The sequence below is a fragment of the Nelumbo nucifera genome, chromosome 4 (assembly GCF_055504915.1).
Source record: "Nelumbo nucifera cultivar China Antique chromosome 4, China Antique-T2T, whole genome shotgun sequence".
NCBI classification, from domain to species: Eukaryota; Viridiplantae; Streptophyta; class Magnoliopsida; order Proteales; family Nelumbonaceae; genus Nelumbo; species Nelumbo nucifera.
The window spans coordinates 31,184,834-31,207,693 of record NC_142652.1 but is presented as its reverse complement, the minus strand read 5'-3'; the positions used below and the strand labels follow the sequence as shown (position 1 = coordinate 31,207,693).

Below are 22,860 nucleotides of genomic sequence, written 5' to 3'. Positions count from 1 at the left end.
TATAGACTGAAAACTAGTGTCATTCATATTTTAATGAAATCTAATGGTATCATTGATTGCATAAAGGTAACAAAGTACCAAATCTGTCTTGCATTGGCTAGGTGGAGTGATAAGAGATGAAAATGGCTCATTTTTGCTTAGCTACTCAGGTGGGGTGATGAGGAGGTTCCAGATCAGGAACTTGATTCAACCTTCTCTTCTTGGTACAGGCATAAAGCCCTCATGATGCATCATCTTATACTAAGCATTGTCAGTAGACACTAAAACCAATCTATTAGTTAACTAGAGGAAGTATTTGTATTTGATAACTGGAGTATTGCTGATTTGTCTAACTAAAATTTTATTTTCTAAGAACTAGATGAAGTATTAGAGAGAACATGGTTCAAGAGAGTCCAGATCGACCAGATATGCTGTCCCCAAGATGCTACCCACACCCTACCCACAATATGCTAGATCTGCACATTGGAAGCAACTCCCCATGAATGACAACATACAAGTACAGAAGATGTTCCCAATTGCAGCTCTAGTGTCATGTGAGTAGCTTGTGGGTAGTGTCTTTGTGGGTAGCAGATCTGAGCTCAGTTAAGAGACTGGTGGGTGGATTTCACTATTCTACATTATACTTCAGATTTGCTGTACCTTTTTTCTTTCTTGCTGCCTTTATCTTGCACTTTTCTTTCAGTCAAGATCAGGGTAATTGAATAGAAGTGCAGGACAACTACTGCAGTGGATCCCAACACACACACACAGACGTCTCCTTCAAACGCAGGGCCAGGACTAAATAATTTATTTAGTATCGTTGCATCACAATATTGGAAAATCTGCAGTTTCAAGTTTCAAATTTCAGTTCAGATTGTGAGTTCTATCCCTTGAGTTTTACCTAGCTCTGAGTTTGATGGAAGATACTGCATCCAGTAGCCTTTTCCTAATATAAATTGGGATTGTAGTAGAGATTGCCCCTCATTCTGAATTCCATCTTGTAATTGTTAGTGTTCCGTGTTTCGTGTTTCGGGTTTGGTTTGGGACCCACGTTAACATAAAAGCCTCTCCGGGCTTGATTTTTATTTAAGTTAGAAAACAAAGGTTGATTTTGATTTCTAACTAACAACTTTGTAATTTCACAAATCAACATACACACAACCGCTTACGTATAATTTTCAAATAAATTTTATTTAAAACTTTTTCTATTATATAACTTTTTTTTGCTAAAGAATTCTATTTTGATTGGGAGGCCTAGCCGCGTTTTTGAACAAAAACAAAACTCTCCTCCACTCCTGAGTCCTAACGGTTATAAGCCACCTACTTACTTAAAAAGTGAAGTGAAGACCGGCGTTTTCGATCGAATGACCCAACCCAATCCATCTTTTTGATTCTTGTCGTAACACAACTACTAGTACTAGTAGGATTGGAAATTTGGAATCCATTCTTGTTTTGACTCATAACAAATTCAGTTTCCTACTACAACTACAACTAGAAATAACGCAACACTAGGTTGTTTTTTCTCTTCATCTATAAATTAATAGAGCCTCTACTTACGTACCATTACTCTCGCTTACGATCATCAATACTTGTGCAGTTCTGTTTATTAAGTTCTTTTCTTCTTCATCTTCTTCTTCTTCCCACAATGGCCATCAACAATAAGTCGATGCTGTCTCTGTCTCTGATATTTATTATTAGTTGTTTCCTTCTTCCACTTGCTGTTTCTGCTCACCCAAAGGTTTGCTCTTTTGATGCCATATATCAACTGGGAGACTCTATATCAGATACTGGTAATCTGATCCGTGAATCTCCAATCGGGACTTCTTCTGCATTCGCTAGGCTTCCTTACGGTGAAACTTTCTTCAAAAAGCCTACTGGTCGTTGCTCTAATGGCCTTCTTATGGTTGACTTCTTCGGTAATTATTCTTTATATCTAAAATTCTCTTTTTATGCCTTCTCAATGATTAGTGCAGCATCGATCAGAAGTAGTTGGCTACCATCTTATATTTTCTTTTGAATTAGTTCTTCATTCGCATCTTTCTTGGTAATCGATCACAAGTAGTTGGTTCCCTCCTTTCACTAGCTTCTTTTGGATATAACCGAGAAGATTTTTAATTCTTTATTATTATGATTTCTTTGATATTTCTTTATTGGGCTCTTTTTATTATTTATCTCGTTCCTAGTTTCTGTTTTGCTTCACGAATCACGAGAGGATATATAATAATCTCGACCCAGCTTGTGTAAGTTTCCTTTAGAACAGGATTGGTAAGGGTGTAAGCTGGGTCAATTGGGTCAGAGTCAGACCCGATTTAGATTGTATATATGTGGTCCAGACAACTGGACTGGTCCTTTTCTGTTTTTAATCACCACGTCAGTTTTTTTATTATATTGTTCATAAATTGTTCTTTACAATAATCTCTCTCTCTCTCTGTCAAAAAGAAAGAGTTACCATTGCTCATGACAATCATCAGCAATCCATTAAAATTCTGATTCTATATCTATTTCTTCTTTGTATGTACTGCAGCTTCGGCCCTCCATCTCCCTTTTCTTAACCCTTACTTGGCAAGGGATGCCGACTTCAGTCATGGTGTGAACTTTGCAGTGGCTGGGTCTACAGCACTTGACACATCCTTCCTTGCAAAAAACAAAATTGTACCTCCAGTCACCAACAGTTCTCTCTCAGTCCAACTTGGTTGGTTCAAAGACCATCTAAAATCCATCTGCTACACCAATACAGGTATGTCACATTGAACGCTTGATTTAAATTTGCTCAATTATACCACAGTTACAGTTCTAATTAAGAAGATTACTCTTTAGTTTCAGTTGTTGAATTGCCTATTTTCTTTGATCTTTGTTTAGAGTGTGCCCACAAGCTCGAAAAGGCCTTATTTCTAGTGGGAGAGATTGGAGGGAATGACTATAACTATGCATTCTTTCAAGGAAAAACCATAGGAGAGATTCAGAGTTTTGTGCCTTATATCCTCCAGAAAATCAAGGATGCTGCTAGAGTAAGTCTCTTGTCTACCTCCTCAACATTACCATTTTATATTTCCAAGCAAAGGTTCTTTAATTTGTAATCTTGATTGATTAGTTTTTACTTAGTTGAAATATTATTGCTCAAGCTTTATCGTCTCATGTTGTTTGCAGAAAGTGATAGATCTTGGTGCACGAACAGTGATCGTTCCAGGCAATTTCCCAATAGGATGCATGCCAATCTATCTCACAGCTTTTAGAAGTGATGACCCAGCAGCTTATGATGAACTCAAGTGCCTGAAAGGCTTGAATAACTTGGCAATGTTTCACAATGATAACCTCCAAAGAGCACTGAAACAGCTGAGGAAGGAGTACCCTGATGTCACTATTGTATATGCTGACTACTACACTGCCCTTCAGTGGGTACTAAGCCATGCTCCTTCTCTTGGTAAGTTTGCTTTCATCTTCTGTGGCCAAATAATCATTTTGTAGCTTGATAGGAAAATTAAAAATCAATTATCAATCCCTTTTTCCTCATTCCGTATATCTTTATCTTGGAGTACAGGATTTGAAGAGAAATCTCTACAGAAAGCCTGCTGTGGAACTGGAGGTGACTACAACTTTGATCTGACTAAGATGTGTGGAGCTCCTGGGGTTCCAGTTTGTCCTGACCCAGAAACACACGTGAGTTGGGATGGCATCCATTTGACAGAGAAAGCTTACAAGCATATGGCAGATTTCCTTATGCACAGCATAATGCCAGAAATCCAGTGTGTTATTTGAATCAGTTTTGGTGCAATAGTCACAAAGCTTGATTAGAAAGAGATTACTAATTCAATTGTTTGGAACCTCATTTTGGGTCTAGTGTTTTACCCTTCTTGTTTTCTTTCTTTTTTCTCTCTCTCTTCTTAATCTTGTAAGGTAACCATTAAACTTTTATGAAATTTGTGTAAAGAGTGATGAGAAGCATTAAACAAGTTCTTAAGTCAGTCCTGAAACCATTCCTGTTTCTGAGTGCAATTCAATTGGTTTGTTAGTTTAACCACTGAACCTGTTTTAAACTGTTGGTCCCAGTCCTGCTGGTTTTTAAAAGCACTGGTGATAATATATGCTAAACTCTTGGCTCACAGACTTGCGCATGGTAATTGTGAGTTGTGACATTAAATCAGAGACCACAACTTTGGATGTCAAGAAATCACCCTTTCAGTGGCAAATCCAAATTCAAACATTTTAAAAGAGTTATTAATCGTTAGCTTACTCCAACATCGAAAATCTAGTGCTAATGGAGATTTGATTGGTTGTTTCCACCACCTTAAGGGAATTTTTCCAGTTTTGTAACATAAAGATAAGAGATCTTTACTACCTAGGAATATTTCAAGTTTTAGTAGCAAGCTTCAGCCCGGATAGAGCCCTTTATTTGGTTGATCTTTATGATAGTTTGCACAGATTGCTTGAACCACCTGGTTATTGTGAGTGGTAGCATTTTTGGAAGAGGTGCTTAAAAGCAATGTTTTAAGTGGGGTATCAATGACCACTCATTGCAGAAAACATAAACTTCCATTTCGCCTATGCAATTGTATGTGGACATCTCTCCGTACAAGTACAGTGTACATGGCGCAGGAACAAAGCCTGAAACAATTATTTGACAAATAGATTACTTCATAGAGGGACATGCATAGGCGAATTGTATGTGGAGATCTCTCCATACTTAAATTTTTTTTCTAAAGAATATACTGATTTACAACTGACATTACATTTTTAATTTTACTTTACATTTGACAAACACAACACACAAAGCAAACATATCTACTTTCCCCACACAAACCTGTAATGGTTTTCTATTAGTCAACAGCATCCACTAAAACCTGCAACGGTTGGATTGCTCACTCCATAAATCATAACTCTGTAAAATATAAGCTGATAAAAGGATTTAAATAGTACCTACTATATAGCACCCAACAAGGCAGAAGGGGATAAATTCGCATTTCATGTCCATTCTTGTATATGAAGTGGTTTGTCTCAAATGCTGTTTTTCTATTAGTGATGATGAAGAATGTTACAAACCACACTAAGATTAAATGGTCTTTCTTGCTTAATTTCATCAATCAACATACCTAAGTTGTTGGTGATCATTCAAAGATATGGGTGTGGAGAAACGAACTGACATTGGGATCTCTGTATTCCTTTACCCAGTACTCATGTTAAATTGATACCTATAGACTGAAAACTAGTGTCATTCATATTTTAATGAAATCTAATGGTATCATTGATTGCATAAAGGTAACAAAGTACCAAATCTGTCTTGCATTGGCTAGGTGGAGTGATAAGTGATGAAAATGGCTCATTTTTGCTTAGCTACTCAGGTGGGGTGATGAGGAGGTTCCAGATCAGGAACTTGATTCAACCTTCTCTTCATTCTTGGTACAGGCATAAAGCCCTCATGATGCATCATCTTATACTAAGCATTGTCAGTAGACACTAAAACCAATCTATTAGTTAACTAGAGGAAGTATTTGATAACTGGAGTATTGCTGATTTGTCTAACTAAAATTTTATTTTCTAAGAACTAGATGATAACTGAAGTATTAGAGAGAACATGGTTCAAGAGAGTCCAGATGGACCAGATATGCTGTCCCCAAGATGCTACCCACACCCTAGCCACAATATGCTAGATCTGCACATTGGAAGCATCTCCCCATGAATGACAACATACAAGTACAGAAGATGTTCCCAATGTGCAGCTCTAGTGTCTTGTGAGTAGCTTGTGGGTAGTGTCTTTGTGGGTAGCAGATCTGAGCTCAGTTAAGAGACTGGTGGGTGGATTTCACTATTCTACATTATACTTCAGATTTGCTGTACCTTTTTTTTTTCTTGCTGCCTTTATCTTGCACTTTTCTTTCAGTCAAGATCAGGATAATTGAATAGAAGTGCAGGACAACTACTGCAGTGGATCCCAACACACACACAGACATCTCCTTCAAACGCAGGGCCAGGACTAAATAATTTATTTAGTATTGTTGCATCACAATATTGGAAAATCTGCAGTTTCAAGTTTCAAATTTCAGTTCAGATTGTGAGTTCTATCCCTTGAGTTTTACCTAGCTCTGAGTTTGATGAAAGATACTGCATCAAGTAGCCTTTTCCTAATATAAATTGGGATTGTAGTAGAGATTTTATCAAACAAGGTATGATCCCATACAGCTTTTATAGCAAGTGGCAGATTGCATATTTTGCACTTGTTGCTTAGGTGTTGTGAAATCTTTTGCTAGCGGATGCTTCACAGCTTAGACAAGAGCTAACAACAAGAAACTTTGTAGAGGAACCGAGGAAGTGCATTTTCCGGTCTCCACTTCAGATAATTAATCTGTTTGTGTACCTTGTGATTATTTTCTGTGGTTGAATTCTTCAATCACTTGTCTTAAAGCCACAGAAGAATTCTCTCAAGTATCCCTGACATCCAATTTGGATGGTTGGCTAGTGGGTAGTGGCACTGGCACCATTTGATGATTTATTTTTTGTAAGTTGTGATTGAAATTCTAAGTGGAGTTTGTTTATGCTGCAATTCATTTCAGTGGATACATATTTGCGGTGCAGAGTGGTTTTGATTATCAAGTGGAAGATAACACTTTGATCCATCCACCAGTATTGAACTTGTTAGAAACTATATTTAGTGTTGGTAATCGATTACTGCACTTCTAGTCGATTCTCATGGAAAGCGTTGGGTAACAGGGCAAGGCATCACTGGCTTGGCAGCATGTTGATTCAGCAAGTAATTCATACTGAAAAATCATCTGATTATAAAAAATTGTTGGAGCCAGTTATCTTGGATGATGTATCGGTTAGGTGCAAATTATTGTAAAAACTAATGTCCATGTTACCTCCTGCTTTATTGCTAGAAACATAACTACATCCTGTTGATTTTTGTTTTGTTTAGATCAAGTGGCTTTATTTTTGAGTTTTATGGGAGAGATCAGATATTTTTTGAAGCCTTGGTGTTGTCTGGTTATTTGTAGTGTATTGGACTCCACACCTTTGGCTACAGTGGAATTTGATATCACTGTTCATGTCTCAGGTCAGATGGAAGAGAAGTGCAGTTGAGCTTATTTTTCTGTTTTCAGTAAGAAAACTCTTGTTAATGTTGAACAGGTTCTTGTGTATTTAGTTTTACCCATCATTCCTTTTCGAAGAACTTAAGCCCTTACTTCATTAAAAGCTGTAGTTATTTTATGCCTGTCTGCCTTTAGTATTGGTTCTTTATGTAAAATTGGGCATGATTATAAACTGATTTGAAATGACTAACTTTTTTGGTTGCTGTGTATATACTAAATATTAACTTATTATTTAATTATTTTTTTGAAACATCCAATTTGGATGGTTTGCTAGTGGGTAGTGGCACCAATTTGGATGGATGCCTTAACTAGAGTTAACTCTTTGTATGATGTTACCTTACATTCGAATATGTTCTTGTTACTATGCATTTAACTATTTCAAGGACATATTAGAGTAAGAATGCATTTACCTAATCTGGTAGGTGTATTGGAGCAAGGTTACTAGTTTATGAACTCCGCAAAATGATTATGTTATCTACGATGAATTAACCGGTTCTGATTTGCTTTTTCTTGTTCTTGTTAATTGAGTGAATTAACTGGTTCCAAATTTTATTAAGGAAACAATGAAAATTTGAGTACTGTGATCATCTATCCCGTGAATAATACACAAAAGAAGAATTTGCTGCTTATCCCGTTATCATTTGAATCCATTCCCATAAAATACTTCATAACCCAATAAGCATGATCCCCAATGTAAGTCATGTATGTTTTAACCATCTCCAAAATGTGAATAAGCAGGCAATAGGGACTTTGCAAACCTTAATACCCAAGTAAAAGAAGCATGTGGAGTAGTTGATAATTCTGCTTATTTGATGGCAAGGCTTCCAAGTGAATTTCCCTCCACCTCATAGTTTGAGTAGCTAGCCTAATGAACATGCACATCTATTTTTAAAGAATCATCTCCATCTTACACTTTCAAGAAGAGATGGTAATTATGCTTGAGTGAAGTCATTATCCCTTATAGGACCTTAATACACTGCTCATATATGCTTCAGTGATTTCTAGAGACCCGTCCAATCCCATAACTTCTGGATTATTGAAACAACAGCCATCACAATTCAACATGATGTGGTGAGATTGGATCTACTCCTAATTAATTTATTTTCAATTGCTTACTTCCAACATACTAGATGCCTACCTTCAAGAACTACCCCAATCCAATGTGTTGAAACCTCAATCCTAACCCTAACTGAGCTTCAACCTATGGTTTTCAAGACTAACCCAGCACAATTACCATATTGGGTTGGTCAATATGGGTTTAGGTTTTAATTTTACCTACAAAATTTCCAAATACATTCTTGTTATTTTTTCATTGAAAATTTATATATGCATTCTAGGAATTATTTTTTCCTTAAATATCAATCTTGACCACCTCCCTCAATGTCCTATTTTTATACATTTTTTATTGATATCTTATTTACTTTACATTCTCTAACAATTTATATGTTATGATTTACAGGTTCAACCATTATGTTAAGTGGATTTGCATGGGAAGATGTGTTCATTATTTGAGAAATTAAATTTTTTACAAGTCCTTGCACTTTTTATGTCAATCGGATGTTGTATTTAAACAATTTGTTGTAGATATTTTAATTATTAATAATTAAATTAATAGATTTTGTTTTAAATTGCATCTTTTATTTAATCGGATGTTGTATTTAAACAATTATCAATGTTCCATACATTGCCTACTACCCCAAAGGGCCTATACGCAAATCATGTCGACATTTCACCATGCTGCGCCATATACCAATGAAGCATTTTTCTTGTATTTTCCAGTCCAGAAAGAACCTGCAACATAAAGTACCACCAGAGCTGAGGTATTTAGCTCGTAAGATTTGGGCCCATAAAGCATTAGTCTTTAAGAATCTGCAACATAACCTCATAAGTAAAGCTCTATTTTGTTGTAAGATATTTTTAAGGCCAAGCCCACCCTCTTCCTTTGCTTTAGTCATAAGATTCCAGTTTGTTAAGTGCATTAGTGTTTCGTGTTTCGTGTTTTGTTTGGGGCCCACGTTATCATAAACGCCTCTCTTGGCTTGATTTTTATTTAAGTTAGAAAACAAAGGTTGATTTTGATTTCTAATTTCACAAATCAGCATGCATGATTGAAGAAGATCGAGCCAGAATGGTTGAGACACACCACCGCTTATGTACAATATTCAAATAAATTTTATTTAAAACTTTTTTTTTGGTAAAGAATTCTATTTTGATTGGGAGGCCTAGCCGCGTTTTTGAACAAAAACAAAACTCTCCTCCACTCCTGATTCCTAACGGTTATAAGCCACCTACTTACTTAAAAAGTGAAGTGAAGGCCGAAGTTTTCGATCGAATGACCCAACCCAATCCATCTTTTTGATTCTTGTCGTAACACAACTACTAGTACTAGTAGGATTTGAAATTTGGAATCCATTCTTGTTTTGACTCATAACAAATTCAGTTTCCTACTACAACTACAACTAGAAATAACGTAACACTAGGTTGTTTTTTCTCTTCATCTATAAATTAATAGAGCCTCTACTTACGTACCATTACTCTCGCTTACGATCATCAATAGTTGTGCAGTTCTGTTATTAAGTTCTTTTCTTCTTCATCTTCTTCTTCTTCCCACAATGGCCATCAACAATAAGTCGATGCTGTCTCTGTCTCTGATATTTATTATTAGTTGTTTCCTTCTTCCACTTGCTGTTTCTGCTCACCCAAAGGTTTGCTCCTTTGATGCCATATATCAACTGGGAGACTCTATATCAGATACTGGTAATCTGATCCGTGAATCTCCAATCGGGACTTCTTCTGCATTCGCTCACCTTCCTTACGGTGAAACTTTCTTCAAAAAGCCTACTGGTCGTTGCTCTAATGGCCTTCTTATGGTTGACTTCTTCGGTAATTATTCTTTATATCTAAAATTCTCTTTTTATGCCTTCTCAATGATTAGTGCAGCATCGATCAGAAGTAGTTGGCTACCGTCTTATATTTTCTTTTGAATTAGTTCTTCATTCGCATCTTTCTTGGTAATCGATCACAAGTAGTTGGTTCTCTCCTTTCATTAGCTTCTTTTGGATATAACCGATGTAGAATTTTAATTCTTTATTATTACGATTTCTTTGATATTTGTTTATTGGGCTCTTTTTATTATTTATTTCCTTCCTAGTTTCTGTTTTGCTTCACCGAAGGATGTAATAATCTGGTCCCAGGTTGTATAAGTTTTCTTTAGAGCAGGATTGGTAAAGGTGTAAGCTGGGTCAATTGGATCAGACCCGATTCAGATTGTATGTGGTCCGGACTTCTGGACGGTCCTTTTCTGTTTTTGATCTCCATGTCAGTTTTTTTATTAGATTGTTCATTGTTCTTTACAATAATCTCTCTCTCTCTCTCTCTTGATGAAAATAAAAGAGTGTCCATTGGTCATGATAATCATCAGCATTCCATTAAAATTCTAATTCTATATCTATTTCTTCTTTGTATGTATTGCAGCTTCGGCCCTCCACCTCCCTTTTCTTAACCCTTACTTGGCAAGGGATGCTGACTTCAGTCATGGAGTGAACTTTGCAGTGGCTGGGTCTACAGCACTTGACACATCTTTCCTTGCAAAAAACAAAATTATACCTCCAGTCACCAACAGTTCTCTCTCAGTCCAACTTGGTTGGTTCGAAGACCATCTAAAATCCATCTGTTACACCAATACAGGTATGTCACACTGAGCACTTGATTTAAATTTGCTCAATTACACCACAGTTACATTTCTAATTAACAAGATTACTCTTCAGTTTCAGTTATTGAAGTGCCCTTTTTTCTTTCATCTCTGTTTAGAGTGTGCCCACAAGCTTGGAAGGGCCTTATTTCTAGTGGGAGAAATTGGAGGGAATGACTATAACTATGCGTTTTTTCAAGGAAAAACCATAGGAGAGATTCAGAGTTACGTGCCTTATATCGTCCAGAAAATCAAGGATGCTGTTAGAGTAAGTCTCTAGTCTACCTCCTCAACATTACCATTTTATATTTTCCGAGTAAAGGTTCTTTAATTTGTAATCTTGACAGATCAGTTTTTACTTATAGTTGAAATTTCATTGCTCAAGCTTCATCCTCTCATGTTGTGCATGTGCAGAAAGTGATAGATCATGGTGCACGGACAGTGATTGTTCCAGGGAATTTCCCAATAGGATGCATGCCAATTTATCTCACAGCTTTTAGAAGCGATGACCCAGCGGCTTATGATGAATTCAAGTGCCTGAAAGGCTTGAATAACTTGGCAATGTTTCACAATGATAACCTCCAAAGAGCCTTGAAACAGCTGAGGAAGGAGTACCCTGATGTCACTATTGTATATGCTGACTACTACACAGCCCTTCAGTGGGTACTTAGCCATGCTCCTTCTCTTGGTAAGTTTGGTTTCATCTTCTATGTCCAAACAATCATTTTGTAGCTTGATAGGAAAATTATAAACCAATTATCAATCCCTTTCTCCTCATTCCATATATTTTTATCTTGGAATACAGGATTTGAAGAGAAATCTCTACAGAAAGCCTGTTGTGGAACTGGAGGTGATTACAACTTTGATCTGACAAAGATGTGTGGAGCTCCTGGGGTTCCAGTTTGTCCTGACCCAGAAACACGCGTGAGTTGGGATGGTATCCATTTGACAGAGAAAGCTTACAGGTACATGGCAGATTTCCTCATGCACAGCATAATGCAAGAAATCCAATGTGTTATTTGAATCTGCTTTGGTGCAATAGTCACTAAGCAGAAAGAGATTACTATTTCAATTGTATGGTTCCTCGGTTTGGGTCTAGTGTTTTATCCTTCTTGTTTTTTTTTCTTTTTTTTTTTCTCTCTTTTTTAAATCTTGTAAGGCAGCCATTAAACTTTTATGTCGATTGTGGACCAGTGAACTTCATCTGTATTTGACATCAAAGTTAAAATTTTGAATTATATTGGATTTCAATTAGTAGTCATTATTCCTTGTATTGGTATGGTTTCGTCTTTTTACATTGTAATACAAAGCAGTGTAAAGAGTGATGAGAAGCGTTAAACAAGGTCTTAAAAGTCAGTCTTGAAACCGTTCCTGTTTCTTGGTGCAATTCAATTGGTTTGTCAGTTTAACCAATGGCTGAATGGCCAGCTCCATCAAACCACTGAACCAGTTTTAAACCATTGGCTCCAGTCCTGCTAGATTTTAAAAGCGCTGGTGCAATATATGCTAAACTCATGGCTCATGGACTTGCACTGGGTAATTGAGAGTTGTGACATTAGATCAGAGACCACACATTTCTGTGTCAAGAAATCACCCTTTCGGTGGCAAATCCAAATCCAAACATTTTAACGGAGATATTAATCGTTAGCCAACTCAAACTTTGAAAAATCTAGCACTGGAGATTTGATTGGTTGTTTCCACCACCTTAAGGGAATTTTTCCAGTCTTGTAACATAAAGATAAGAGATCTCTACTACCTAAGAATCTTTCAAGTTTTAGCAGCAAGTTTCAGCGCTGACAGAGCCCTTTATTTGGTCGGTCTTTTAAGTTAGTTTTGACAGATTGCTTGAACCACCTGCTCATTCCAGAAAACATGAGCCTCTCTAAGAATTAAATTTGTATTGATACTTTGATAGGAAACTATACAGTAACAATGGCTTACTGTTGAAAAAAAGTGCTTCCTTCTGACTGTAAGCAATGGCTACAAAATAAAATTGTGTAGTACACAGAAAACTGGCATGCTCAAAAAACAGAATGGATCAAGAAACGCATGCCGCACTTCAAGCTAAATAGCCATTATAAGAATGTACAACAGAAGAGCTAATTTGCTTTATTCCATTTATGCGGAGAGACTTTGGGTCTACCCCAGCCTTGTGAGCTGCAATGACACCTATAGCTTCCCAATAGTTTGAAACTTTGACCTGCAGATGGCATTCACCATTCTTTCACATACGGATATACCCAAATGCTTAGATGGCCAAATATAAGGGAAAAAAGTAGTTTATCAAAATGGAAATGCAAGCAAAGGATGTTATACATACCACTTTTATACCAAGTTTATCAGGTGTATCATCCAGAACCGTCTGGTTCTCCTCAACCGCAATTATCAGAGGCTGCAACATAATTGGTTTAACTCTTTCATGTAATCAGGTCACAGATGCAATGCAGATTTTCACAGTAGGAAAAATACAAAACGTGGACCAAATGAACGAAAACATTTTCCTTTTCTAGGAAGAAAGAAAAGATTTAGATTTGTCTCCCATTACTCAGTTCAGTCGGACATTTCACAAACCACAGAAAGAGGAAAAATGATATGACTTCATGTACTTTACCTTATTTGTTGATCTTCTTGTAAAAGCCAGAGCACCATCCCCACCACAAGCATCAACAGGAAGAATTACACTATCAACATCACTTGAAAATAGACAACCTTTCTCTGAAATGTCAGAGTTCCTTAGTACATATTGGGGTGCTTTACTTAATCCAGCAAGAACACATGGCAAGAAGGTATATCCTATCTGTTTCGCAAGAAATTAAATAGATGCATGAGCACAGAAAATAAATCATAGTTTTGGTGTCACAGAGAGAGAGAGAGATTTAGAATCTGCATTTTTTGTTTTTATAATCCATTGAGAAATACCTTGATTAATGGTTGTGATGTTTACCTTTCTATTTTCTTTTTTTATTTTTCATTTGTGTTCTATGTGCTACTGTGTATGTCTTTTTGACTGATAAGAAAGTTTTTTATTATGAAGTAAACAAGAGAAATCCATTTAAGGAATATCGTTCTCTATGAAAAAAAAATGCCTAAAACCATCCTTGTTGGTCTGCTTTTTCATTAACATGTGCTTGTGTAGCTTTAAAGTGTGTCACTGTCCAAGATATCAAATTATTTAGGATGTCTAGAAATATATTTCTATTGTATTTGCAGTTCTCCCAGGGTCCCAGCAGATGTCCGAACTCAGACATGTGAGTATGCCCCAACTAAAGTGTCCGACCCCTCCAAATCACACCATAAGAAAAGAGAGAGAGAGAGAGAGTGAGAGTATGAAAAACCTCCAATTATTTAATATTTAGAGAATTTTCTTCATTGAAGCTATTGACTCAATGCCTAGTCGCCTAGAGACCAGAAAACACCTTAAACTAGTTTTACTGACACCCTAAAGATTATGCATCCCACAAGGCCTGGTTGCCAAAAAGGGAAAATTACTATATCCAATTAACTTCCAGTCCCATATGGAGCTCTCCAACTTAAATTAACTGCTTTTAAGATATATATAATGACATGTGACGATTTTAGGCTCAGAAGTTATCTAAAAGTCACATGATACTGTGTCACTTCTGACTGCTCAAGGAATTAAATCATGGGATTGTATCATTACACTCCAAAAAGAAACCCTAGAAACTAAACTGTCCTGTTTTTGAGACTATAATTTGAAGGCATTTCCATTGAAAAATATAAGGGTATTTCCAACTAAGACACTAGTTGTAGCAAGATGCTAAAGGAAGAAAAATGTCCATAAATGGATAACAATGAATGTTCTAAATAATATTTTTTATTTATGAATTTACATTTTTCAGCTACAAATTAACATATGGAAGGATCAATAATTATCTCTACTAACCAGACAAAAGATTTAACTGACCTCCTCAGCAGCTGACCTCGGGCATAAAGATAAGCTTATAGGAAGTGGCAATAATGCAGGAGCATGTGCACAAGGGATCTGGAACTCCTTCACCACTAGATGACTTATAACTGCCTCCACTCCTGCGAGCAAATCAATTCCCTGCAATATATTAAAAACAAGAACTCATTGAGCAATTCTAGCATCATGGGTTTCTTCTATCACAAACCTCAAATGAGTACAAAACATAAGCAGGTGTTTTTTGTAGCAGGGGTGGTGGATTTTGTGTCTTGTCCTTCATGATTCAAGGGACCCATGACACTAGCATCCACCAAAATTATAAGATGCTTGGTGTTGTTCCATCATTGAAATTAGATGCTAGGTTTTTAGTGAAGAATCTGAGTTGGGTGAATGAGGGATTCGATTTGGCTTTTCTTCTGCTTGATCTTGACTGGCCTAGCTTGACTTCTCAGGTTCATAGTGGGATTCCAATGCCCACCTAAACTGGGATTTCCATTTAATAACTAGTGTCAGGGGAAAAGGGGAAGTTGATGTAGAATAGTTATGCAAGAAAGATAGTCTAACCAAGACAAATACAAACTATGGGTTTAGAAAAAGGTAATCTTGATAAAAGATTAAGAGTACAAAAATAAAAGGAACAACAAGTATAGAGAAATAATATAAGATTGAAAAAGATAATTGAGTCTTGCAACAAGAACCTCTACAGTCTACAACAGCTAGAGTGCCACTAGCCAGCATGGATTGTCCAAAAGAATAATTATTACACATGTTTACTGAACTTAAAACAGAGCCATAAAGATCAAAAAATCTATTTTTCCTAAAGCCAAAGTGTTAATAACTATATTATAGAAAAATAAGAAACCAACTATAACCCTAAGTAAATCTTATAACCTTGGATATCCTCATTCTCTAAACAAGCAAGGGCCATTGCATTGTGCAATGGTAATATATCAGGCTGACAAGAATGAGAATGCAGATTTAATTATGACAGTGGCAACTTTGTGAAAAAAAAAAACAAAAAGAAAAAAGAAAAAAAAAAGTGCCAGAGGTTGGGTCAGTTCCCAGTCTAACCCTCCCAAGATTTCAAATAGCCAGGACCATCATTGGATATATCCCTTATCCTCTAAGACAAACCCAAGTTAAATGAGCAGATATAAGGAACTAGGCAACTGTTAAACGTTCCAAATCTTTCAGATATACTAGTGGGGCCTAATGTAACAAATCCATACCATTCTATGAGCTAGCCAAGTGTTCACCTACTGCAACCCACTTACTGGTACACATCAAGACTAGGATAGGATCCACTAATTGGCATGCTGCATGAAAAGAGTTAATACAAAATGGGATCTGCTTCTCTGATTTGAAAGCAGTATTTGTAGACTCACACTTGTCTTGTTGACGTAGCGTTAAAGACAAATAGGTAATCATTAACAACACTCAACCTTCTAATCATTGCTGAAGACAAATATGTGAACTTCAACAACATTCTAATTTCTTTTTTTTAGGAAAATTTAACCATAATCATTTCTTTGCTTATCATTGTTATGCTTATACCTTCAGCAACCATATGATTTGCTTATCATGCTTGCCAAAATGTTGAACCTTCCTCCGACGATGATATCTACATCGTTCCAGGGTATGCATGCATCTATTTTTTTTTTTCCGAAAAGAGGTAAGGTAACTTTATTAATAACAGAAATGAAGAATACAGAGAGACCCCACACAAGAGCCAAACACTAGGCCCAAAGCCCAATAAACATTACAACTCTACAAGGCTTCTAGAACTCAGATGGGCTCCAAACACCCTGGTTTGGAGATCTTTTACAGATGCAATCCAAAACACCAACTTGCCAAATGAAATAGAGATACGACTGTCTTCAGATGCAATCCAAGGCATCTAAATATTTTCTTGATTAAGCAAGTATAGATTCCATAGTATGGTCACGTAGAGTAAAAATTTTGGTTATTGAGAAAAGTATGGTCACATTTAGAGCTTCCATATATAACAAGATAAAAGGTGACAGACGTTTTCAGAAAATAAATTTTGATGTTCCAGTCTCCACAAGTCCACATATCCAAATCCACAAGCACTAGATGTTTCAAAAATATAATCTTTGACACTATACATGTCTTCAACTCTGCAGTCACTACTTTAATATATTATATAGACATTTCATAACCAATGGCTATAGAAAGGGAACCTCTGAAAATAAATGTATCGCAGAATATACCTTCCCCTGTCGGTAGCCTTCCACCTCTTCAATGTCATCATCTGGAAAGCGTCCCACAACTGCAATGGCATTGACTTCTGCATGGTTAACTAAAGTGTCTACAGCTCTCAATAGTGAATCAGGATGCTTAATCCTTCCTGTTGATTGTCCACACTTCGGATCAACCCACTTCTCAACCTGTGAAAATTGTTAAACTTATTTCACAATCACAAATAAGTATATCTAGCCCAATTTTCCATTGTCCAATCCTCCAAGTTGCATATAAAACTCTTTGATGTATTTTTGAATATTGGTATTGGATACAAAATTTACACTAGAATTTGATATATCCAACATAATACGACACCTTTGTACAGGTACTTGGTATCGTTGATTTGTGGCATTGAAAGTCAGTTTATTAATAAGGATTACAATAGGATGTTTCCAATTACAAACAGGAAATAGGTTTCTTTTATTTATTGACATTGAAGAAGAGTTGTATTAAGAGGAGGGGATGAGGGAAGCGCACCTGACATCCCAGAGAACAAGGCTAGTGCAAAACTCTTACAAAATGGTTATGAAGTAAAGGACGGAGTCCAACAGAGAACCTCAGACAACAGATATTTCAGTTCATCATTGAGTAGTATATGAAGATTCAGTTCAATTTGACGAAAATAAGTGAAAATCTCAAAGAAAAAGCCTAGGGGCATTAGGGGAAGCATTTACTCTTTCTACAACTGCGGAGAGTGGCAATTGCCACCTGTTGGCTTCCATGAGGTGTTGTGATAAAAATATAGAGTTTCTTATAAGAAGGCACGGTGGATAAAATTCTATCAGTTCTTCATACCATATAAAGAAGTCAAGCTGAATCTTAAACAATAGAGTATGTAACTCAACAAATTATGACTCTGATTAAGATGAATAACCCGTGAGAGAAAGATAGAGAAATGTAATAGAATTAAGTGAAAATACTAAAATAGTTGGTTGTCCAGCATACTAGTGAAAGTTGATACAGGTGATGTTAATAAAGATTTAGCAAATTGATACTAGAACCATTGAATCTTAGCAGCTCCCTCCATAAGCAATTTTATTATTACATGGAACTGGCACCTCAAATACTGAAATGAGCCATTTGATCACCTGACATGCAAATAAAACAAAATATGTACCCAAGTGACAATATACCTGCAAAGGGGTATCCGTGACTATATACTCCAAAACAGGCAATCCAAGGGAAGCCTTTGCTGCATCCGCCACTTGTAAGTGCCGAATTCGAAGCTGCTCTTCAATTCCAGCATCAAGAACCAGCCCTACCTGTCTCAAGTCGAGACCAACATAAAAAATCAAATTTCTTTTACTAAGGGGAGTGAATTGGGCACATCCCATTTTCCTAAACCCCTAATCTTTAATCAAATACTACGTGCCTTACGAAGACAAAAACAGAGAGAGAGAGAGAGACTTTGTTTTGGTGAACAGGCTGTAGCGCCCATGACCCTTCTGCAAACCGATCAAGAGCATAACCTTCGACGTAAAGCACATTGGACATGGGCCAGTAGAGCATAGCTGCATTGAGCACCTGCCCATGTGTCAACTTGTAAACAAACTACACAGTAAAGGCTTCAATTATAAATCGAAGTATCAAACTTCGCCTTCAATATTACACAGGGAAGGCTCAAGGTTTAAGGCTTCCCTAAGCATGGAGTGGGGTTTGCATTTTGAGCCGATGTGCCACGCGGTACACAGTAGTACACTTGAGCAAGTGGACCAGTGTTTTCACATGGTGCATATCAGAGCTCACAAGTCACCCTACCGTTTGAACAAAATGTCAAGAATACCCTTACTTCATCATTTTAGGACAAACATAACCAAGAATTAGCTCGAAGTTTTGGGAATGCAGGAAAACTCACATAACGTTGGATAAGGGTTACAAAGACAGAGGGATGACGAATTTCTCTCGTCCTCCCTTCCTGAGCTTAGCAATGATCGACCCAAGATTAAATGAGACAAGGAGAGAGTAAGTAGATACGTTAGGGTGAGAAATGAGGCAATCAACGACGGTGGAGAGGGTTCGAGCAACCGGCAGAGCATCGCCTGCAAATCCTCCAATGGAGGCACCTACACCAGTTGGGATGATCATCACGCTCGTATACGGTCTCTGCAATTGGACTCCACCACAAACATCACGTCATAAACTCCTCAAAGACCTGGCACTACATCAGAGACGAGTAGCAGAAGAAACAAGAAAGGCGGAGCAACTACCTTGTGGGAGTGAGAAGAACTGGAACAGAAGATTCGTAGCTCATTACGTGACTGTACTTTGGAGATAGAATGCCGTGACTGTCGTCGCAGAACCCGTTCAGCACCGTGAAACGGTCCGCCGAGATGGAGTGCCATCGGCGACGCTGCCTTCCCCGCTTGGGCGACTGAACTCGGAGAGGGTAGCATTGCGATTTATAAATGTAGTGGTTAGAACATTTTACCCTCTAAGCATTTTTGCATTGTCTTATGATCTTATCCTATATTGAAAATTCCCGATCAGTACCTATATTCTAGTGTCACTTTGGTCCCAGAAAATGCAATAATTTAGTATCCAAACTTTCAAAACTTAACGATCCAATACCTGTCATTAACTAGCTGTTAATAAGTAGTTAAGTGATATTTTAAAAAGACACAAATGCCTTTCAACTGTCATCAAATTTTGTTTATCAAATATCTCTTCTTCCATTCAAGAAAGTTGGGGTTATATATGATGACCCCAACTTTCTTTAATAGAAAAAGCAAGGATTTGGGACTATTAATTTTTTTGATTAATGTTTGCATAATTGATAAATAAAATTTAGATGACAGGCATTTGTGCCTTTTTAAAATATCACTTAACGACGGATTAATAGATAGTTAATGGCAGATACTAGATTGTCATGTTTTGAAAGTTCGAGTATTGAATTATCGCATTTTAAAATTCAAGGACCAAAGTGACACTAGACCCATAGTACAAGGTACTAATCAGAAATTTTCCCTATCCTATACCTTGAAGCCCAACCCTTGATGATAATTGGGTTGGATATACGAGCCCAACAACTCGGCCAAGAAGTCTGTTAGTTTGATACTCCGCCTTCAACAAAATACTCGATCCATGATGATAATCTTACCCTTTAAGCATTTTTCGTCCTACATCCTACATGGGGTATTGATGGAAACATAAATGTTGGGAAAATTCTTGAACAGTACCATGAACTTTGGGGGTTGTGTTAAGTCAGCCTTTGAACTTTAAAGCACGTCTCTGCAATACTTTGAACTTTCAAATTGTGTCTAATAGGTTCCTATCAATTAGTTGATCATCAGTCAATAATCGTCATGTGACATCAGGTATGCATTAAGTAATTTTAAAATGGTAAAATTACCCTTTATGATATTTTTGACCATTTTACCCATTTTTGTTTGAGAGTCAAAAGAATGAAAGGGGAAGAAGGGTTATGAAACCAGATAGGTGATCGTCCTATTACAATTGATTGTTGAATGGGGGAGGTTGAACAGGGGAGTGGGAGATTCACAGTTGATCGGTGCCTAGTTTCATAACCCTTCTTCCCCTTTCCTTCTTCTAACACTTAGATGAAATGGGTAAAATGATCAGAAAAATATCATAAAGGATAATTTTGCCATTTTAAAATTATTTAATGCATACCTAATATCAGGTGATGGTGTTAGCTAATGGTCAACTAACAGTAGGGACCTAATAGACACAATTTGAAAGTTCAGGATACTATAAAGACACATTTAGGGACTAACTTGGCACAACCCCAAAATTCATACTAGTGGTCAACAATTCTCTATTTATTATTTGGGGTATGGCTTACGGACGAATTATATCAAACCAAACACTATTTTATTTTTATGTTCCAACTCTCTTGTTTTCATCAACTTAAAGTTGCACCTGATTTATCTCTCTCTCTAGAGAATGTACATCAAATCCTTACATGTGACCACTAACATCAAATCCTAAGTCAAGTAGATCGGATGGTGTAGCCCCGTCACTAAATAGTACATGGGCCAGATTGCACCATTTGTACAATTGGCAATATCATAGTATATCTTAGTCCATGTATTAGCTAATATATAGCATGTGTTTTGTTTCGTGGGCATTTCGTAATAAGCATTTATCAAAACGTCATCATGTCATCGCAAAATCAACATTTAGCCCATCATGATGATCTGTATCCATAGATATTCATAAAAGATGGCATTGATTTATGTGCACACCTACCGTTGGGGGAAGCTTTATTTTGACGCTTCCCCTAACGGTTCGGCATTTATTCATTGTTTTGCTGATGTGGTGCCTAATGGCACCTAGTGGTGCCTACTTGTCTCAGTTTTAAAGACAAATCAAATACAAATGTTTAGCTAATAAATGGAAGCTCTACCAAACACATACATAATATTAACTTTTAGTTTTATTTTTTAGCATGACTTAATTTGAAATTTTTAGTTACTATGCTCTTTAGAACTAAATTGCTTCCTCAAAAGACTTTAGAATTTCTGCTACTCAATAGTCAAAGTGGGACTTGGTTAAACTTACCCCATTTACATGTCTTAATATGTGGCATGTGCTATACCCCTAATTTTCATTGTTGTGAGCTTATTTTGATTTAAACTAATTTCCAAATATAATTACCAACCATTTTAATTTCATATATTTTATTTGAGTGAATCAAATAATTATTTGAATTTGATGGTTGAACCAATCAACCCAAGAACTAATCACGATATATGGTTCTCTATCTTGTTTGGGAGACAATATTGTACTCCTCAAGTACAGGAGTAGTTTAAATAATTTTCCTTAAAATATGAGTTTTTAATTTTTATGCTCTATCATTTCCTTTTGGTCCAAATTATAAATTAATTGTTGAGAAAATTATCTAGATTTGTGGTCATGTTTGGAGTGCTTATGTTAAAAATAACTGCTTAAAAACAAGTGCTTATTAGAATAAGCACTTATTTCCAATAAACACTTAAATAATCATTTGTGACTATTTTGTCCTTCATTTTCTTTCAAAATTTACAAAAGTAAAAGTACTTTCACGAAAGCACTTTACGAAAGCACTATAATAAAAGCACTTTCATGAAAGTACTTTTATGAAAGCACTTTTATGCAAGTACTTTTATGAAAGAATTTTTATAAAAGTACATTTACGAAAGCACTTTTATGAAAGTACTTTTATAAAAGCACTTTTATAGAAGTACTTTTATAAACATACTTTTAGGGAATTACTTTTACGAAAGAACTTTTACAAAATATACTTTTATAAAATTCAACTAGGGATAATTTTCTGAGAGGTATTTTAAAATTCAAATAGGGATAATTTTGGAAGAAAGAAAACTGAATAACTAATTGTATTAGCACTTAATAAAAGCTGAAAAATTGGGCTTAAAAATAAGCCCTTATTTTTAAAATAAGCACTTATTTCGGGCTTATTTCCCAAACACCAATAAGTACTTAATGGTGTGGTCTCGACCCAAATAAGCACTTATTTTTAAGCACTCCCAAACATGGCCAAAGACTAGCAAAGATATAGATATTCAAGCAAAATTTTGAGTTACTAAACCCCTTAAAAATAATGGAATTATTACAAATACATGCTAGTCATTAGGAAAATATAAAGAATCCAATAGTACAATTAAAAGGTAAATAATATTTAGAATGCTTAAGGGGGTATTCTACAACATGAATGATTTTTGTTTCCATTTGTTCTTAAAATTGCCCCATTAGCAGAAAAAAATAAAAGCACGCTCTTGAATTGTATTTTTGTTTTGAAAGCAAAAACAAGTTTATTTTGTTTCAGAAAACAATATATGTTTTTGAAACTCCTAAAGTAATAGCTTCTAAAAAACAAATTTTGTAGCATAGAAATTATATGATTTAATGGAACATGATATTAAATATCCAAAAGAAGACATGTTTCTTTAAACCATAATTGG

The 22,860-nt window shown here is 36.2% G+C and overlaps 3 protein-coding genes across 5 annotated transcripts; 2 read left to right on the top strand and 1 right to left on the bottom strand.

Moving 5' to 3' along the window:
* The first annotated feature begins 688 nt into the window (after nucleotides 1-688).
* Nucleotides 689-3,938, top strand: LOC148792135 (acetylajmalan esterase-like). The gene is made up of 5 exons (XM_088886539.1): nucleotides 689-1,895; nucleotides 2,504-2,716; nucleotides 2,839-2,987; nucleotides 3,127-3,400; nucleotides 3,518-3,938. Exons 1-5 carry the CDS (start codon nucleotides 1,625-1,627, stop codon nucleotides 3,733-3,735), a joined length of 1,125 nt encoding a protein of 374 aa, XP_088742665.1. The 5' UTR covers nucleotides 689-1,624; the 3' UTR covers nucleotides 3,736-3,938.
* Nucleotides 3,939-9,572: 5,634 nt separating this feature from the next.
* On the top strand, nucleotides 9,573-12,013 carry LOC148792134 (acetylajmalan esterase-like). Its single transcript, XM_088886461.1, has 5 exons — nucleotides 9,573-9,944; nucleotides 10,536-10,748; nucleotides 10,872-11,020; nucleotides 11,167-11,440; nucleotides 11,558-12,013. The coding sequence occupies exons 1-5, from the start codon at nucleotides 9,674-9,676 to the stop codon at nucleotides 11,773-11,775; spliced, it is 1,125 nt and encodes a 374-aa protein (XP_088742587.1). The 5' UTR covers nucleotides 9,573-9,673; the 3' UTR covers nucleotides 11,776-12,013.
* Nucleotides 12,014-12,633: 620 nt separating this feature from the next.
* LOC148792133 (uncharacterized) lies at nucleotides 12,634-19,405 on the bottom strand. 3 transcript variants are annotated; one of them, XM_088902863.1, is made up of 9 exons: nucleotides 19,147-19,405; nucleotides 18,795-19,042; nucleotides 18,347-18,450; nucleotides 18,073-18,201; nucleotides 16,909-17,085; nucleotides 14,678-14,818; nucleotides 13,364-13,549; nucleotides 13,073-13,144; nucleotides 12,634-12,952 (listed from the first exon to the last, which is right to left on the bottom strand). In XM_088902863.1, exons 2-9 carry the CDS (start codon nucleotides 18,973-18,975, stop codon nucleotides 12,812-12,814), a joined length of 1,131 nt encoding a protein of 376 aa, XP_088758989.1. In that variant the 5' UTR covers nucleotides 18,976-19,042; nucleotides 19,147-19,405; the 3' UTR covers nucleotides 12,634-12,811. The 3 variants fall into 3 exon arrangements, with proteins under 3 accessions (XP_088758989.1, XP_088758987.1, XP_088758988.1); XM_088902861.1 differs by having other exon boundaries at nucleotides 18,347-18,463; nucleotides 18,914-19,042; nucleotides 19,147-19,402; XM_088902862.1 differs by lacking the exon at nucleotides 18,347-18,450 and having other exon boundaries at nucleotides 18,914-19,042; nucleotides 19,147-19,402.
* Nucleotides 19,406-22,860: the final 3,455 nt, after the last annotated feature.

What these genes read in the sequence shown, in the direction of transcription:
- LOC148792135 (XM_088886539.1), top strand. Translation starts at nt 1,625, where the DNA reads ATGGCCATCAACAATAAGTCGATGCTGTCTCTGTCTCTGATATTTATT. An exon ending in TCTTATGGTTGACTTCTTCG is followed by an intron (nt 1,896 to 2,503) that starts GTAATTATTCTT and finishes TATGTACTGCAG; the next exon opens with CTTCGGCCCTCCATCTCCCT. An exon ending in AAGCCATGCTCCTTCTCTTG is followed by an intron (nt 3,401 to 3,517) that starts GTAAGTTTGCTT and finishes CTTGGAGTACAG; the next exon opens with GATTTGAAGAGAAATCTCTA.
- LOC148792133 (XM_088902861.1), bottom strand. Translation starts at nt 19,332, where the DNA reads ATGCTACCCTCTCCGAGTTCAGTCGCCCAAGCGGGGAAGGCAGCGTCG. An exon ending in GCCTCATTTCTCACCCTAAC is followed by an intron (nt 18,464 to 18,913) that starts GTATCTACTTAC and finishes ACACATGGGCAG; the next exon opens with GTGCTCAATGCAGCTATGCT. An exon ending in AAGGCTACCGACAGGGGAAG is followed by an intron (nt 14,819 to 16,908) that starts GTATATTCTGCG and finishes AATATATTGCAG; the next exon opens with GGAATTGATTTGCTCGCAGG.
- LOC148792134 (XM_088886461.1), top strand. Translation starts at nt 9,674, where the DNA reads ATGGCCATCAACAATAAGTCGATGCTGTCTCTGTCTCTGATATTTATT. An exon ending in TCTTATGGTTGACTTCTTCG is followed by an intron (nt 9,945 to 10,535) that starts GTAATTATTCTT and finishes TATGTATTGCAG; the next exon opens with CTTCGGCCCTCCACCTCCCT. An exon ending in CATCTGTTACACCAATACAG is followed by an intron (nt 10,749 to 10,871) that starts GTATGTCACACT and finishes ATCTCTGTTTAG; the next exon opens with AGTGTGCCCACAAGCTTGGA.